Here is a 15,000-nt window from a genome sequence, read left to right as displayed (position 1 = left end):
CTATCATAGAAGGCATTTCACGGCTGATCTGTCATATGTCAGACCACGTGAATGGAAACAAGTTTTGACATACGACAGACAAGCCGCGAAATGCAAGCTTGTCTCCATTCACGTGGTTTGACATACGGCAAACCAGCCGCGAAATGCCTTTTGCGATGGACCCTAGCAAATCCCTATTTTGAATTAAAAATTTATTTTAATCCTTTCTCATTCCGTTTACGGGAGAATCGGAATTGAAGTCCAAATATGAATATGATGTCAAGTCGATTCCTGATTCCAGCAATCCAAATGCAGTGCGGACGAGAAAACAAGAATAGTGATTCTGGTCAACCGCACCGCGAAATGCCACTCATGGACTCACCTCCCCAATTGCACTTACCGTTCTTGTGAATAACAACAAAAACATAGGAAAGCCAGGGTCAGGAATGAGGATATCCCCATTTTCTATTCCGTAACACAACCAAACAACGGATAGTAGCTCAGGAATCCACATTCCCACTTTCCACCGTCATAACAATCCATCCATCGGTCCCCAAAGATACGCAAAACTTCCTCTCCAAACTTCGTTTGCTTATTCATAAAAGGCCCCCTTGCTAGAAGTCTAGAACAGCTCTCTAACCCTAGGAGAGAGAGGGAGAGAGATTCAAAACCCTAGAATCGGTTTCAAAACCCTAGAATTTATCGGCAGCCATGGAAATGCCACAGAACGAAATAGAGCGCTTCTTGTTCTTTGATCTCGCTCGGAAGACGTCCGAGGCGAGCTACGCCAAGGATCCTCTCGATGCAGATGTACGTTTATAACCCCACCCCCTTTTATCTCTTTCTCCTTTCGTTTTTCCACTCTCAACTGAATTCATCACATGATCTCTATTAAAATTCCCATTTGTCTTAGCTCAGTTTCTTTCATGATCGCCTCTTTTTTTTCTCACTGTTTTCTCAAACCCTAACAGCTTCAAGACTTCACCAGTTGTGATACGTTTTTGGAACCTGAAAACATGTGTAAAACCTTAACACGGAGGAAAAGACCCATTTTATTCAGATTTTTTACTCACACATTTGATGAGGAATTTTGTGGGTTTGATTTTATTTATTTATTTATTTCAGAACCTTACAAGATGGGGAGGAGCGCTTATGGAGTTGGCGCAGTTTCAGACCATGTCTGAGTCAGGGAATATGGTAAAAGGTAATAGTCTTTTCGTCGCCGATATAATTTGTGCTTTCATTGTTTGGTGGTCTTTGGGGGGGTGGGGGGGGGGGGGGGGGGGGGGGAAATCCAACTTCCCTTTGATTTCTAAAGTTTTTTCTTACTATCATCAACTTGCTAGTGGAAAAATGGACGGCTTTTTTCTAATGTAGATTTTCTGGGTCCATGATGATTTCCTTTTTTTTGCTTGGAATTTAATCGCCCCCTCCTGAAAATATGTGCAGATTACATACTTAATAATTCATTGAAAATGTCTTGTTTATGCGTCTCTCTACGTGGATGTTGATGAGCATTGCTACAATGTTCAAATTCAATCTCTCTGATCAAATGGAAGATGTTTCGATTAGCCAAACAAAAATATCATCCTAGATTGTCAAGATTCAAAATGTATCCATATCACAACTCAGACATACACGTCCGTGATATGAGAATGTACATGCTAAATCTATACTGGGCTTAGAATGCTTATACACGCCCTAGTTTCCCTTCCCCATGGATGTCTGAATGTGATCCTCTGCCTAGGAAATAAAATATATGTTCTATTCCTGAAATTTTGAATAGGAAACCAGGGAGGGAAAAAAAGGCCCATAACAATCTAAGGATGCCCATTGGTTCACACTCAATGCAAAGTGAGGTAGTCTCTTATTCTAAAAGAAGCTAAATCCCATCCCCAAGGCCCTGTTTGGTTGCGGGAGCTTGGGTGTGATGGGAGAAGATAAGAAGTCAAACGGCATTTCCAAAGCCTGGCAGTCAAGGGGGAGATGTTCGGAACTTTGTCCAAGGGTTGTTTGGTTACAAGGCTCTGGTCAGGCATTTGGGCGGCATATGATCCACTTTGGAAGTTTGGTTGCCGGAATTTGTTCGGAACATGTGTAGAAAAAACTCTCGGGAAGATGAGTAGCACGTCTCCGTCATTTCTACATGCTAGGGATCTCGATATTCCAGCAAAAGAACTCCAAATATGTGGATTACCATTTGGCTTTGGTTGGGCGTCCACGTGGGCAGACAAGCACCCGACAAAACCCGGTGGTCAAACATGCCAATGAAATGCAAATGGCAACCAAACGGGGTTCGGCATTTCAAAATTCCAAACATATTCCCGGGAACATCCAAATGCCCACAACCAAACTGACCTCAAGTGTTTGCATTTTAATGGCATTCGAGTAGCCAATAGGTCTAGCATAAGCGATGACCACCTCGTCTTGTCATTCAAGATACCCTGTATCGATCCCTCCTAGTCTGCCTTCATTTTTTGCATGGATCTATACATCAACCCAATTTGAATTTCGATTGTAAAAGTTTTTACTAAAATTATACACTGTTAGTCCTAATTACTAAGTAGGCTATTAATGATAGGGAATGTAGTTACACCGATAGGGATTTTACTCCAATAGGAATTTTCCTTTTTGCTGGTGAAATAATTCAACAAAATGGAACAAAAAAACCATCAACATCCCAACTTTTTTCTATTCCCTTGATTAAGAAATCAGAGACAATAAACCCATTGAAATCGGTCATTATCTGGAAGCGATACATTTTTGAGAATCGGTCAGTGAAACAGCTTCCGAGTGAGAGAGCCCTTAGGTTGGGCATATATATGTTTTGCTGAGCCTATTTCATAAAGATGTTGGTGAGGGTGGAGACACTTTTCAAAAAGGTATTTAGATTATTATTTTTTCAATAAGAACACTAACTTGGTTATTCCTCAAACTTATCTCCTTTTTGGTACTTGGGGGCAAAACAGTGTATTATTTTGGTAAATAATTCTTTTTTTTTGTTTGCCTGTTTAAATCTTTATGCAGATGCTATTTCAAAGTTGGAGGAGGCATTAGAAATTAATCCACGGAAGCATGATACTCTTTGGTGCCTAGGAAATGCCTACACTTCTCATGCATTTCTTACCCCCGATTCTGATGCGGCAGGAGTTTTTTTTAATAAGGCATCTGAATATTTCCAGCAAGCGGTAGATGAGGTATTTGCTTTTCATAGGCATCCCCGAAGCCTTCTGAAATTATATATTGATGTATTAAATCCTTTATCTGTTTTTGTGGCTCATAGAAACTTTCATTCTACCTTTTCAAAAATAAATAAATAAAATAAACCTTCATTCTTGCATATTTTTTCTGTCAAGGAACTTAAAAGTAGTGTTTCTTCTTGTAGGATCCTAGCAACGAGCTTTACCGCAAGTCTTTAGATCTATCATCAAAGGTATCTCACTGTCCTTATGGGTTTATTGTGATGCTATGTAGTTTATTGTGTAATCTCTGTTGGACTATATGGTTTACATGTTGTAACACCAATTTCCTTTGTGCCACTCCTAGTTTAATGTTACTCCATGTAATAAAATGCTTCTATGTTATTAGATCATGCTTGGCTTACCAAATATTACATGCTTGAGACGACGAACTTTCCAAATGCCTTCTACTAATCTTAAATGTAAGATATACTATTTTTCCACCCCATCTTCATGGCTGGTTTGCGTCAGGACTGCATGTCTGCGCTTGCAAGATTTATCACTTCATATGTTTTTTTTTTTTAATGATAGCCAATTTTATTGCAAAACAAGGAGGACCAAAATGATTAATGTACAAGAAAAGCCAAATTCAATATAGGGAAGACTAATAAAAACAAAAAGCAACAAGGCATCAAGGTGGAAGAGAGTCAGATAGCGCCAAAACTTACATGGAAACTCCATCTCTAGCTAGACCATCTGCCATCGAATTGGCGGACCTATCTATATACTTGAAAACAATCGATGAAGATCCCATCCAATCTAGCATCTCATCAAAAAGCCGATCAAATCTCAAGGGTGTTTTTTCGATCCATTGAGCCATCAAATTACATTTAGGGAATCCCCTTCATCTGCCACATTTTCTAGCCGACCTCTAGCTGTCAACTTTATGCCTTGATGAGCTGCTCTCACATTGGCCTCTGTGGCATCCGCCATCCCTAGGGGGACCTGCAAAGGCCCATGAAACCTCCTCACTCTCATTCCTCAAGACACCTCCAATACAGGCTGGGCCGGGATTCCCCAAACTAGATCCATCAAAGTTAAGCTTCAAAAGCCCAGGCGTGGGAGGGGACACATTCTGATAAATTTATCACTTCATTTGCTGATAAATTATTATTGGCTAATTTTCTACTTATTGGATATTTTATTTCCATATAATGTGGAGTGACATTATTGGTTGTACAACTATTATGAAAGTACGGGGGAGGTTGGTGTGGCTATTAGAGAGGCTTAAGTGATAATTTTTTCTTTCGTTAGGGTTGTGAGTGTTTTGTCTTTATCATGAATTGAATTCAATTATTAACATGGGATCGGTGGCGAGTTAATGTTGGATTCAGAAATTTTCTGCTTGGTAACATAGCATTTGGACGTTTTTGTCAATAGAAAGCAAAGGGTGGGTGGGAATCGTTCATGCTGATTACATGGTACATGACTGCCAAAGTTCTCCATCAATTGTAGATTTAAATATATTATTTATTTGTTTTGTATTGGAAACATCCATTGTTATTTCTCTAGTTACAGCTGAATTGATTGATGAAAGTGCATGGGCAAATGGGTAATTGACTTGCTTGAAGATGTGAAACGCATGCCGTATGAGCTGTGTAAGATTTGGGAGAGTTGGGTGGGACAGGCTTCATATTTTTTCTTATTGAGCATTTCAAATTAATGTCATTTTGGTGTTTGACAAGTTGTTGTATGAGTTGTTGATAAGCTCTTGAATTTGGTCTGGAAGTTTCGTAGAGTCTGCAGGAGTTGTGCCCCTGTAGATCTGTAGAGACATAATTGGTGCACATGCTATGGTTATGTGAGTACAGTCTGGTCACGGGTGAGCTTGCGTATATTTGGACTATCATGTTTGAATGGAACCAATGTGGGATTGGCAAGGTTACTTGGAACACGGTTCGTTTCGGTACGCGGTACGGGAACAGGTACGGGGTATGATGACAGTAGGCTAAGTCGGTTGGCTATTTCAGCTCGCGGGTAATTTGGAGTGCAAATCTGGGTTGCTCTAGTATTATATATATATATATATATATATATATATATATATATATATATACATATTCTTTCATATATTTTTACAAAAATATCATTATGTAGTCCATAGTACATACAATTAATAAACAAAACCAAAAACCTCGTGTATGCCATTGATATATATTCAACATGAAAATTCTAGTTCCAATCCAAGCCATAATATATAAAATTTGAAGATCTCCAAATATCACTAAACTAAGTACCAGCATATATTGCATTCTCGATCTTAAATGCAAGCAAACACTACCCGATTTTGAAATAAGAACATAAAAATATAAACAAACTAATAAACTATTGTGCAACTCTCTTTTCGTAGTCCACCGAAGTGTTCCCTCTATGCATCTTTCCCTTTCGCGCGGGTCGCCCGGGTCGCAAACGGCCCACGTTTCGGGTCGCCATTTTTGGTGATCTGGGTCGCAAACGACCCACGTTTCGGGTCGGCGACCCCCAGATCGCGGGTTGGAGGGCGATCCCGGTAACTTTGGGTATAACTACAATAGTTTGAGGGTTTTGGATGTAGCATAACTTGTAGCTGGTTGAGGGCTTCTATAGCTTCTTGTGTGGCGGGACCAACTTAGGTGTCGTTTTGTTTTTTTATTGCTGGCAGGGTGATGCAGTTCATCCTCCTAGAAGATTTAAAAGAGCAGACCCGAGAGAGAGAGAGAGAGAGAGAGAGAGAGAGAGAGAGAGAGAGAGAGAGAGTTACATATAATCATGATTTGTGGACACAGATTTGTGTGCTGGGTTTTGACACGGATACGGGGTATATGACACTTCAACCCCTAAAAATATAGGAATAGTAGCACACTCATACACGCACATGCATGTAAAGTTATTGACACTTCTAGCAGTACATTTAAAAGTGTCTAAAGGAGTGTCGACACGTGTGGACACGGGTGTCGTGTCGTCCGACACGACACGCTTGTCGGCAATAAATTCAAAGTGTCGGCCAACTCATAGGTTTAGATTTTCAAACAAAGTGAGCCCCCCTGTATTAATTTTAAAAAATAAATGTGCATGTGCCCTCTATAGATAGGAGGGTTAGGAACATCATCATCATCATCATCCTATGGAGATGATTTTTGGGGCACCTAATACTGATTACTTGCAAACTTTTTTTTTTCTTGCAGTTTGCCTCAATTCTTTGCCTCATGATATCACTACATACATTTTTTTTTGAATGGTTATGTCTCTACATACATCGACACGTACTTACGCATTTGGGGAACAAGCACACACATTATACCCGTCTATTACCACTCAATAGCATTATGGACTTGACCTAATTACTCTGTCATTGTTACATATTTAATCCTTGTTGGAAACTTTTTTGCACCTTCGATATTTCAAATTGTAATTGACCTGTACTTTTGTCGATTTAGACTCCTGAGATGCATTCAGAGATTCAGAGCCAGCGTTTTACTCAACAGGCTGCAGCAACAGGATCTTCTGCTTCAAACGTGAAGGTAAAAGTTCTGTGCTGATCTTTTTGTCCATGGCAGAAAAATCCAATAATTTGAACCTTAGAAGTTAGTTTTTTTTTTTTTTTGTTGCTCAGGCCCATGCTTCCGTGTTCTTGTACATTTGTGTGGGTGTCAATGTGTGTCCATGTGCCTTTTGCAAATGGCGTGTGTATGCATGCCTATCTCCCACCAAGTAACTACTAAGTTTTTACTGCAATTTTTTTGAATAGTAATTATAATATATTAATAAGGACCCAAAAGGGCCGAAAAGGTACAAAGAGGAGAAAAATCAATACACAGAAGGGAAATTAAGGTGGCAAGTGGTCAAACATCGAAATACTATTCCTAGAGACTCCATCCTTAGCTAACTTGTCGGCTACACTATTAGCTGATATTTTTCGCATGATAGGCTTGAATGTGGAAGTCACCAATTATATCTTGTATTTCATTGAACCATGCAGCGAATCTCCACGGAGCTGTATGAGATCCGTTAAACCAACTGATAACATTCTTCGAGTCCCCTTCAATTTCCACTCTAGGCAGTTCTTCAGAGGATAGTAATTTGATGCTATAGTGAATTGCATGAACCTCTGCCTCATTAGAATCCGAGACCCCAATAGGGCCCGAGTAAGCCCAAAACACGCTCCGAAGTTTTTACTGTCAATGGAAGATACATCTTGGTGTTTTAGAGCATGTTACTTTGATGCGACTATCTTGAGATCGTTCTTGGGACTGTTATTCATTCTTAATTCCAAGAAGTGGTATGATAATTGGATAATGGTTTGTTGGTAAATACTAAATACTCTCTTCGATTTTTTTCGAACATCTATTATTTATATTTTAATAAAAAAGGAGATCCGTACTCACCAAAAAAAAAGGAGATACAAAAGGAACCAAAAATAAAAAATAAAAAGAGACTACAAAATTTGCAAGGTTGACAGCTCTTGGATTTCTTTCACGGTCGATATAAGAACAAATACATTCCCCTTAATCACATCACACATCTCTCTGAATATGCTCCTAAATCTCCGTGGAGTGGAAGACTCCTACCATTGGATAGTGTTAATAGAATCATCCTCAATCCATATCTGGAAGGGATTTAAACAAGATGACAATTTATTTAAACAAGATGATAATTTAATCTCATTGGAGTCATATAACACTCACTCAATGTCAATCAAGCGTATTTAGCCATGATAAATATGCGAGAGTTTGATATTGCCATCAAAATTCAGCTTAATCCAACTGTCAGGAGGAGCACTCCAAATGTTAGGGGCTCACCTTTGAAACAGTAGACAACGCATATTACTTTCCAATTGTTATTAAGTCCTGTAGAGGAATGTTTTCACAAATAGGCTTTATAATAGCACACTCGGCTACTTCCACTATGACCACTTAATGATTTTTTTCTCGAAAGTATTGCCATTCAGGTAAAAAAATGTGATTGTTAAAATCCCTTCCAAACTACACATTGGGTTGTGGGGAGAAAAATGTTCCACAGCTGTGAAAGATGCTTGTTTCCTCTGGGCTTATGCCACCCAGACCAGAAAGATCTCATATTAGCATTGCCGTAGGGCTTGGGAACGACTTTGGGTAACCCAAAGAAGTAACTCCAAATTTGAGTCACACGAGGGAAATGAATGAATCTATAAATGTGAGGTTTCCTTTAATTATCGAATGTATATATATATATATATATATATATATATATATATATATATATATATATATATATATATATATATATATATATATATATATATATATATATATATATATATTGATTGGTAAGCTGGGATCGAACCTGCAACCTCAAGGTTGAGAAACAAAGCCTCAACCATTGAGCTACAGGCCCAACCGAATATTATATAAGTGTATTATCAAATACCGCACATATAAACATCTCGTATACATTTAAGTTTCTTATATACATTGTACTTCCTTATCTTTATACTGTACTACTTCATTATGTTGTACTTTATTTATGGAATTAGTTAACGAAGTGGTTTCCTACATTTATATGGTTGCATGCATTGATATTAGCATGATTTTTTTTGTTCCAAATAGGCGCGGCAACACATTTCATTAGGTGTTCGATGTTGTTAAACCATTATGGATGCCTATCTCAAGTGATGGTTTCTAAGAGTGTATTCGTTCTATTTTAGCATTTTCTGAAGTTTCAACTTAAATTTCCGTCATTTGCATATTTTTCCAAACATTTTCATGATTTTACAAGATTCCTCCAAATTTTCTAATCGAAATCGTAATGTTTTTGTTTCTTTGGCTGCCGGAACACTTATCGATACCAAAACCTGGATCCTTGGTCTTCAATGGGGTCGAGCTTCCATTTAATTTTTTTTTTTTGCTTTGTTTTGAAGTTTTGATTATGGATAAAATTTATTCAACCTATTCAAATTTAAAAAAAAAAAAAAAAACATAACTTGTCTCGGGATTGCATTTTGGAAATTTTCCATAGACCAACTACTACTATGAGGTAGCAGAAGTTGATTCAGAAAAAGAGAGTGGCTAACCAAACTTATGAAACGAAGAAAGGAATGGGAGAATCCATTTTTAAATATTTCTCTATGCACTTCGGATTGGATGCTCCACTCTTGGAATTTTTGGATATGCCTTTTCTTTCTTTGGACAACAAATAGACTTCGGAAATAAATTTTCTAAGGAGGTCAGAGTGGCTGTTTTCAACCTCTAGAAGGAGAAGTTCAGGCCTAGATGGATTTATGTTGATTTTTTTTTCTAAAGATTTGGAATTCGATCGAGTCTATGTGATTTTGGTTCTAGCTGAGTTATTTTCTCACCTCCACTTTGATAATATGTTCAATGCTTTATTTATTGCTTTGTTTCCAAATATCTGAAGCAAAAAGAAATGATAAATTAGATTTGGAAAATACCTAAATTACAATCGAATGGTTGCTTCTCACATTGATGCTTCCAAAAAACAAAAAAACTATTCAGGTTAAAATGGAGGGTGTTGGTGGAGGAGCGTATTTCTTTAGCCCATATTTTTTTCCCATTTAAAATGGTTGCTTGTTTCTATGCCTCATCTTGGGGCCAGACAGGGAATCTCTTACCCCGTTCTTTTTCCTTGAGTAATGGGATTCTTTACCTTTTTGGGAAGGCTTCAGAGGTGGGCCTTCTGAGCAAGAAAATTGGCTGCTGGAAGCCCAATGATGTCCATACTCCATACGCCAATATGAAGTGACTTGATTGTTCTAGTCAAAGCCATGGTGGAATTGGCTAGAAATATCAATATGCTGATTGTTTGCTTCGAGAAATCCACTAAAACAGTAAGAGGTTAAAGAAAGCGGTGAAGGAGGGATGGAGGTATAACATGGGGCATATCTTTCGCCCAGATAGCCATCGACTCGTGACATTGAGAATTATTTTTGGAACTTGAGCAGTCTGAAGGTAGCAAGAGCGATGTGGCTGTGGTGGGGCTGTTCACTGTGTCTAAATCAGTGGCACCGGAGGATTGCTTGAACACTGTAATGTCTCGAATCTTGCGGCGGCCAAGTTGCCTCTTCAGGAGATAGGAGCTTTGGAACAAATGGCTGGTTCTTTGGCCATCAAGATCTGGTGGGAGATCCGAGGAGTGTCCGCACAAACCTAGGCGACGGAAGCTTTCATCGAGCTAGGTAGGCGTGTCAGGGAAATTGTTTCCTTGGAAAAATCATTCCAAGAGGGTTTCAGATGTGAGGTGGTAAGGTTATGTACTAGAACTGAGTCACCGTCACCTTCACCTATAAGTGAGCCCTCAAATTCCTTTTTCAAGTTTGATGGTCAAATAGGATTGCCACAAGCTGTGCCGTGTTCATGTCCTTTGATACCAAGGCCCAAGGGTATCGGAATATGCTTTAGCAACCGTCCTAGAGCATTCTGAAGACTCTTCAACACTTATTAACCCCAAGCTACCTCTAGAAATTTTGTCAAAATTTAATCTAAGCTAACCCTATAGCTACCACCGTCTCATGTGGGGAACAACTTCTAGCTATTACTTTCCAACCGTCGCACACCCCTGCCGCCAAGCCAGTGCCAATTGATGATGTCAAGCTTAATCTTTTACCAACGGGATTAAGGTTGATTAGATCCCACAAGCTTTGGATCGACAACGATTCTCTCAATGTCATGGATGGAAGAGGAGGGCTAGCCTCCATGGAAACTGAGACGTTTCTTTAGGGAGATGAACACAATTTTGAAAGGTCAGATGTAAGTTTTGTTTAAACACCCACTGAGGAGGAAATTCTAGGGAAGACGTGCTGGCCAATTATGGAGTATTATGTATTAAGTAAAGGGTGTGCTTTATAATTTCCCTCCAGTATTTTGGTTTTTGTTCATGCTTTTGTAGTTTCAATTTTTTTAATCCTTTGATGATATTTTGTTGCTTTCGGAGGCATTTGGGCATGTTTACGTTGATTATTTAAATATTTGTTCAAAAAAGGAAAAGTTTAATCTACATGAACAATTTCCGTCGAGATCATAGTTTTGAAATTCCCCTTGTTATCATAGACTCCCCTGAGTCGACTCCCTTTTACCTTAACCGTGTTCCATGTTTTGTCGCCGCGTTCCGCATTTTGTCCTACAAAGTCAATTAAAATTCCTTTGACTCTCCCGAGTTATGACCGCGTCAACCAAGTACTCAGCCGTGTCAACTGAATACTAGACCGTCATGCCGAGTCGGCTAGAATTTTCTTCGACCGTGTTGTGACCCCCATCCGCATCGGGATTGATATTTCTCTTCAAGGGCTATCTTGTTCCCCCTCGTTCCAAATGTGCCATAATTCTAACGTATGGAGTTATCTGCCAAAGAATCCAATTGTTCTCTCTACAAAAGACTCGTAGACCTTTCCAAATGCACCATAATTCTGTTGAATGTATCCACCAAAGAATCCAATTATTCTCCTTACACAGCCTCTTAATCCATCTGATAAAAGATCAATTGCCAAAAATGGTAGCACCCAAGATATATTGAACCACTTGAACAATGATGCCTACATCTTTGAGGCCACCGAATAAGTAAATTCCTCTGATCTAGACATAATGCATCAACTTGCAATTCAATTTTTCTCATTGTTCCACAAACATCCAAATTATTAGCAATAGCAATCCCACAGAAAGCCTCAACATGTGGTGGGGCCAAGGTGCCTCACACATCAGAGACAAGAACCTGGATCCATAAGGAGTAGCGTAAGCTCTCTCGAGAATTTCAAAGAATCAATCTTCCCTCGCTTAACTTCCTGCTTAAATCCAATTCACCCCCTCCCCCCCCATATACAAACTTCGAAAGGTGCGCACATGCACATGCACACACAATGACATTCTTTCATATTAACCTCAATGAAACACTGGCATATACAAACTTCGAAAGGCATGGCCCAATGGGATGACACTTAACCAAATTCTCATAACGGATAACAGCCTTACACTCTTCTAATCCTATGTTCTTCTTGCTAGAAGCACTAATTTTTATTTAACATGGACAATTTAGTACCCCTGAAAAAATATTTCCATCCAAATATGGTATTAACCGAACACAAATATGTGAAACTGGTTTCTTTGTCAAAATTTTCACCACAGAAACATCTCATAAATTGTATGGCATGCATACTTAACAATGCATTCAGCTTTTTCCTCTGAGACAGAAACATTTAGGCATATTTCGACAAAGTTCCACCCTGTTCACTAGGAGCAACCTATTCCAATACTCGGACATAAATAAACATGAACCGCGCATGACAAATCCGAAACCTATGTGAATATGGAAATATGCTAAGACCATGTACCAATGTACGTTCTTGATAGTTGATACATGATTACAATGATGCCAGACACGAGGAAATAGTTCATCTCTACTTAAAAACAAAAAAATCTCAACACATGAAAATTGATCAATAAAACATCTTAGCCATACAATGCTATATCTTAAGAATCATGGAAAAGGTCACCTCTATTTAGTGATATCTCATGCTGTGAAATAGGGTCACAAATTAGGCAATTCCAAGCTGAGATACTAATTTCAGCCTAGCTTATTAAGAAAACTATTGGAACTTTCTTTCGAAGCATTGTCAATGTAATTCCTTAATGGGTTAAAATTACGTTAATTTTGGTTACTTGCATAGGCCCCTATACCATATTGCATTTCTTCCCTGTGGGCGTATTGTCTGTTATTTCATGCCTTGGTTTGTATTCAGTTCAGACATCACTGTAATTGTTATTCTGATTGTTCTTTTTCAGGGTTCCAAGAAAAAGCAAAACAGTGATCTTAAATATGACATATTAGGGTGGGTAATCCTCGCCGCTGGCATCATTGCATGGGTTGGGATGGCAAAATCTCATATTCCACCACCGCCTCCCTCATAAGAACACCAAACTCCGGATCCAATTACAAGTAAGTTAGTAGGTTTTTGAGGTATTCATTGCCGGATTTGGTTTCATCAAAAAGCTCAAGGAACCTCCATTGAAGTTAACCAATACATGTAGCCTCCCTGTCCATATGTTGATGATGATTCAATAATATTAGTTTGGATGGATGAAACTCAATTAGACATGGAGAATTGATTAATTTGGTTTTCAGTACACAATTTAAGTTCTTTTTTGTGTTAGTGGTGAGATATTGTTATGGAAGCCATAATTCATTTATGATTATCCAAGAAGAGCTATGATTTGGTTGACACTTTGAATTTATTGCACACACACGTGTCGTGTTGGACACGACACCCGTGTCGACACTCCTTTAGACACTTTTAAGTGTACTGCTAGAAGTGTCAGTAACTTTATACATACGTACGTGTATGAGTGTGCCACTATTTCTAGAGTTTTAGGGGTTTCTATGTCAGATACCTCGTATCCGTGTCGAAACTCGTCACACGAATCTGTGTCCACAAATCATGATTATATGTACTTTCTATTTTAGCCGTGTCCCTGTTTCTAAATTTTGGGAGTTTGCCGTGTTTGACACTTCGTGTCCGTGTCGATACGTGACATTCGTGTCCGTGTCCACAAATCATAGAAGAAGAGAGTGACTTGACCATGCCATTGATTGTTACAATGGCCACTACAAAAATCAGAAATTTTGTTTTTTCTTTCAGAGATGTATCTGCTTTTCTATGGAGGACTGAGGCATACAAGTCAAGTTGAAATGCATGTGGTTAACTACTTAAAAGTATGTCTTTCTTTTCTATGTAGAGTCACATAGTTCAGATTGGGAATAAAGTGGCGAAAAATTCCGGAACAATTTCAGAAAAATAAAAAGCAACAGAACTATGTATAAAATTAAGAGAACAAAGAATTCATAACCATTCTAACATCATTTTAATCAATAAAATATATGTCACAGATAGAAAGGTGGTGTGAATTCATTTTACATGTCTTCGATGTAACCCTTTATATTGATCATTTGTACTTTTGTTGGATCCATTTCGGTCTGTTTTAATGAAATAGCCACCATTAAAAAAAAAGGAAGTTGGGGCGAATTCATTCTTGCGAGAAGCGATGGACGGATAATTGGAATATTGGGAAGAGCTTTTTAAACCGAGAATGAAGGGGCATCAATGCAAAACATCTAAAAAAATGTCTTTGATTAAAATCTATTCATAATGACAAGAATAATCTGCGGAGCTTGTTTTGGCGGTCAAACAATGGAAAGACATATTAGAAGTTGAGGAGGATTGGATTCGGGTTGTAGATGGATCATTGGGGAGGAAATATTTGGTTTTGGACAGATAAAAGGTTTGGACATACTGGATTTTAATTAGTAGATGGATCATTGGGGAAAGTTATATTTGGTTTTGGACGATAACAAGGTCCTCAGATTGATCATGTTTCTAATTCTATAGCATTAACTTGGCAGTGTTGGTAAAGGATACCCTCTGTTTGGTTGCACGTATTAAATGGTAGGGTAGTGGTTTAAGTAGTCAAAAGGAAAGAGACAAGCCTTGGATTTACTTGGAACTTACCTCATAGAATAGTGGTAAGTAGTGTTTGGTTGTCAACCTCGTAGAGTAGTGGTAGGGAGTGTCATTACCAATAGAGAGAGGCCATTGTTCCCAAGATATCTAATCAAAATTTAACCTTTTTTGTGGTCTTTCGGTTTAGATTTCTTTGGGAGGAGACAAGGGTGACACATCAACAACGGACATGAAATGATTAAGCAAGAGACATTCCGGGTAGTATCCAGGGATTTCAATGTTATATTGGCAACCAAACAAGAGATTTTGCTGACATGGCACCCAAGTGCCAAGCAAAACCAGATATCCGAAGCTATATTGACA

The 15,000-nt window shown here is 38.5% G+C and overlaps 1 protein-coding gene across 1 annotated transcript; it reads left to right on the top strand.

Moving 5' to 3' along the window:
* The first annotated feature begins 541 nt into the window (after nt 1-541).
* LOC143847312 (mitochondrial import receptor subunit TOM20-like) lies at nt 542-13,401 on the top strand. Its single transcript, XM_077356106.1, has 6 exons — nt 542-789; nt 1,105-1,183; nt 3,007-3,176; nt 3,365-3,412; nt 6,635-6,718; nt 12,965-13,401. The coding sequence occupies exons 1-6, from the start codon at nt 691-693 to the stop codon at nt 13,088-13,090; spliced, it is 606 nt and encodes a 201-aa protein (XP_077212221.1). The 5' UTR covers nt 542-690; the 3' UTR covers nt 13,091-13,401.
* Nucleotides 13,402-15,000: the final 1,599 nt, after the last annotated feature.

This window comes from Tasmannia lanceolata, unplaced genomic scaffold, assembly GCF_043159265.1.
Source record: "Tasmannia lanceolata isolate RefF3 unplaced genomic scaffold, GAP_Taslan_0.1 ptg000015l, whole genome shotgun sequence".
NCBI lineage: Eukaryota > Viridiplantae > Streptophyta > Magnoliopsida > Canellales > Winteraceae > Tasmannia > Tasmannia lanceolata.
The sequence above is the reverse complement of the archived record's forward strand: the minus strand, read 5'-3'. Positions and strand labels throughout refer to the sequence as shown.

Coding starts and splice junctions, on each gene's coding strand:
- LOC143847312 (XM_077356106.1), top strand. CDS start 691: ATGGAAATGCCACAGAACGAAATAGAGCGCTTCTTGTTCTTTGATCTC. Junction 790..1,104: donor AGGATCCTCTCGATGCAGAT/GTACGTTTATAA, acceptor TATTTATTTCAG/AACCTTACAAGATGGGGAGG. Junction 3,413..6,634: donor CTTTAGATCTATCATCAAAG/GTATCTCACTGT, acceptor TTGTCGATTTAG/ACTCCTGAGATGCATTCAGA.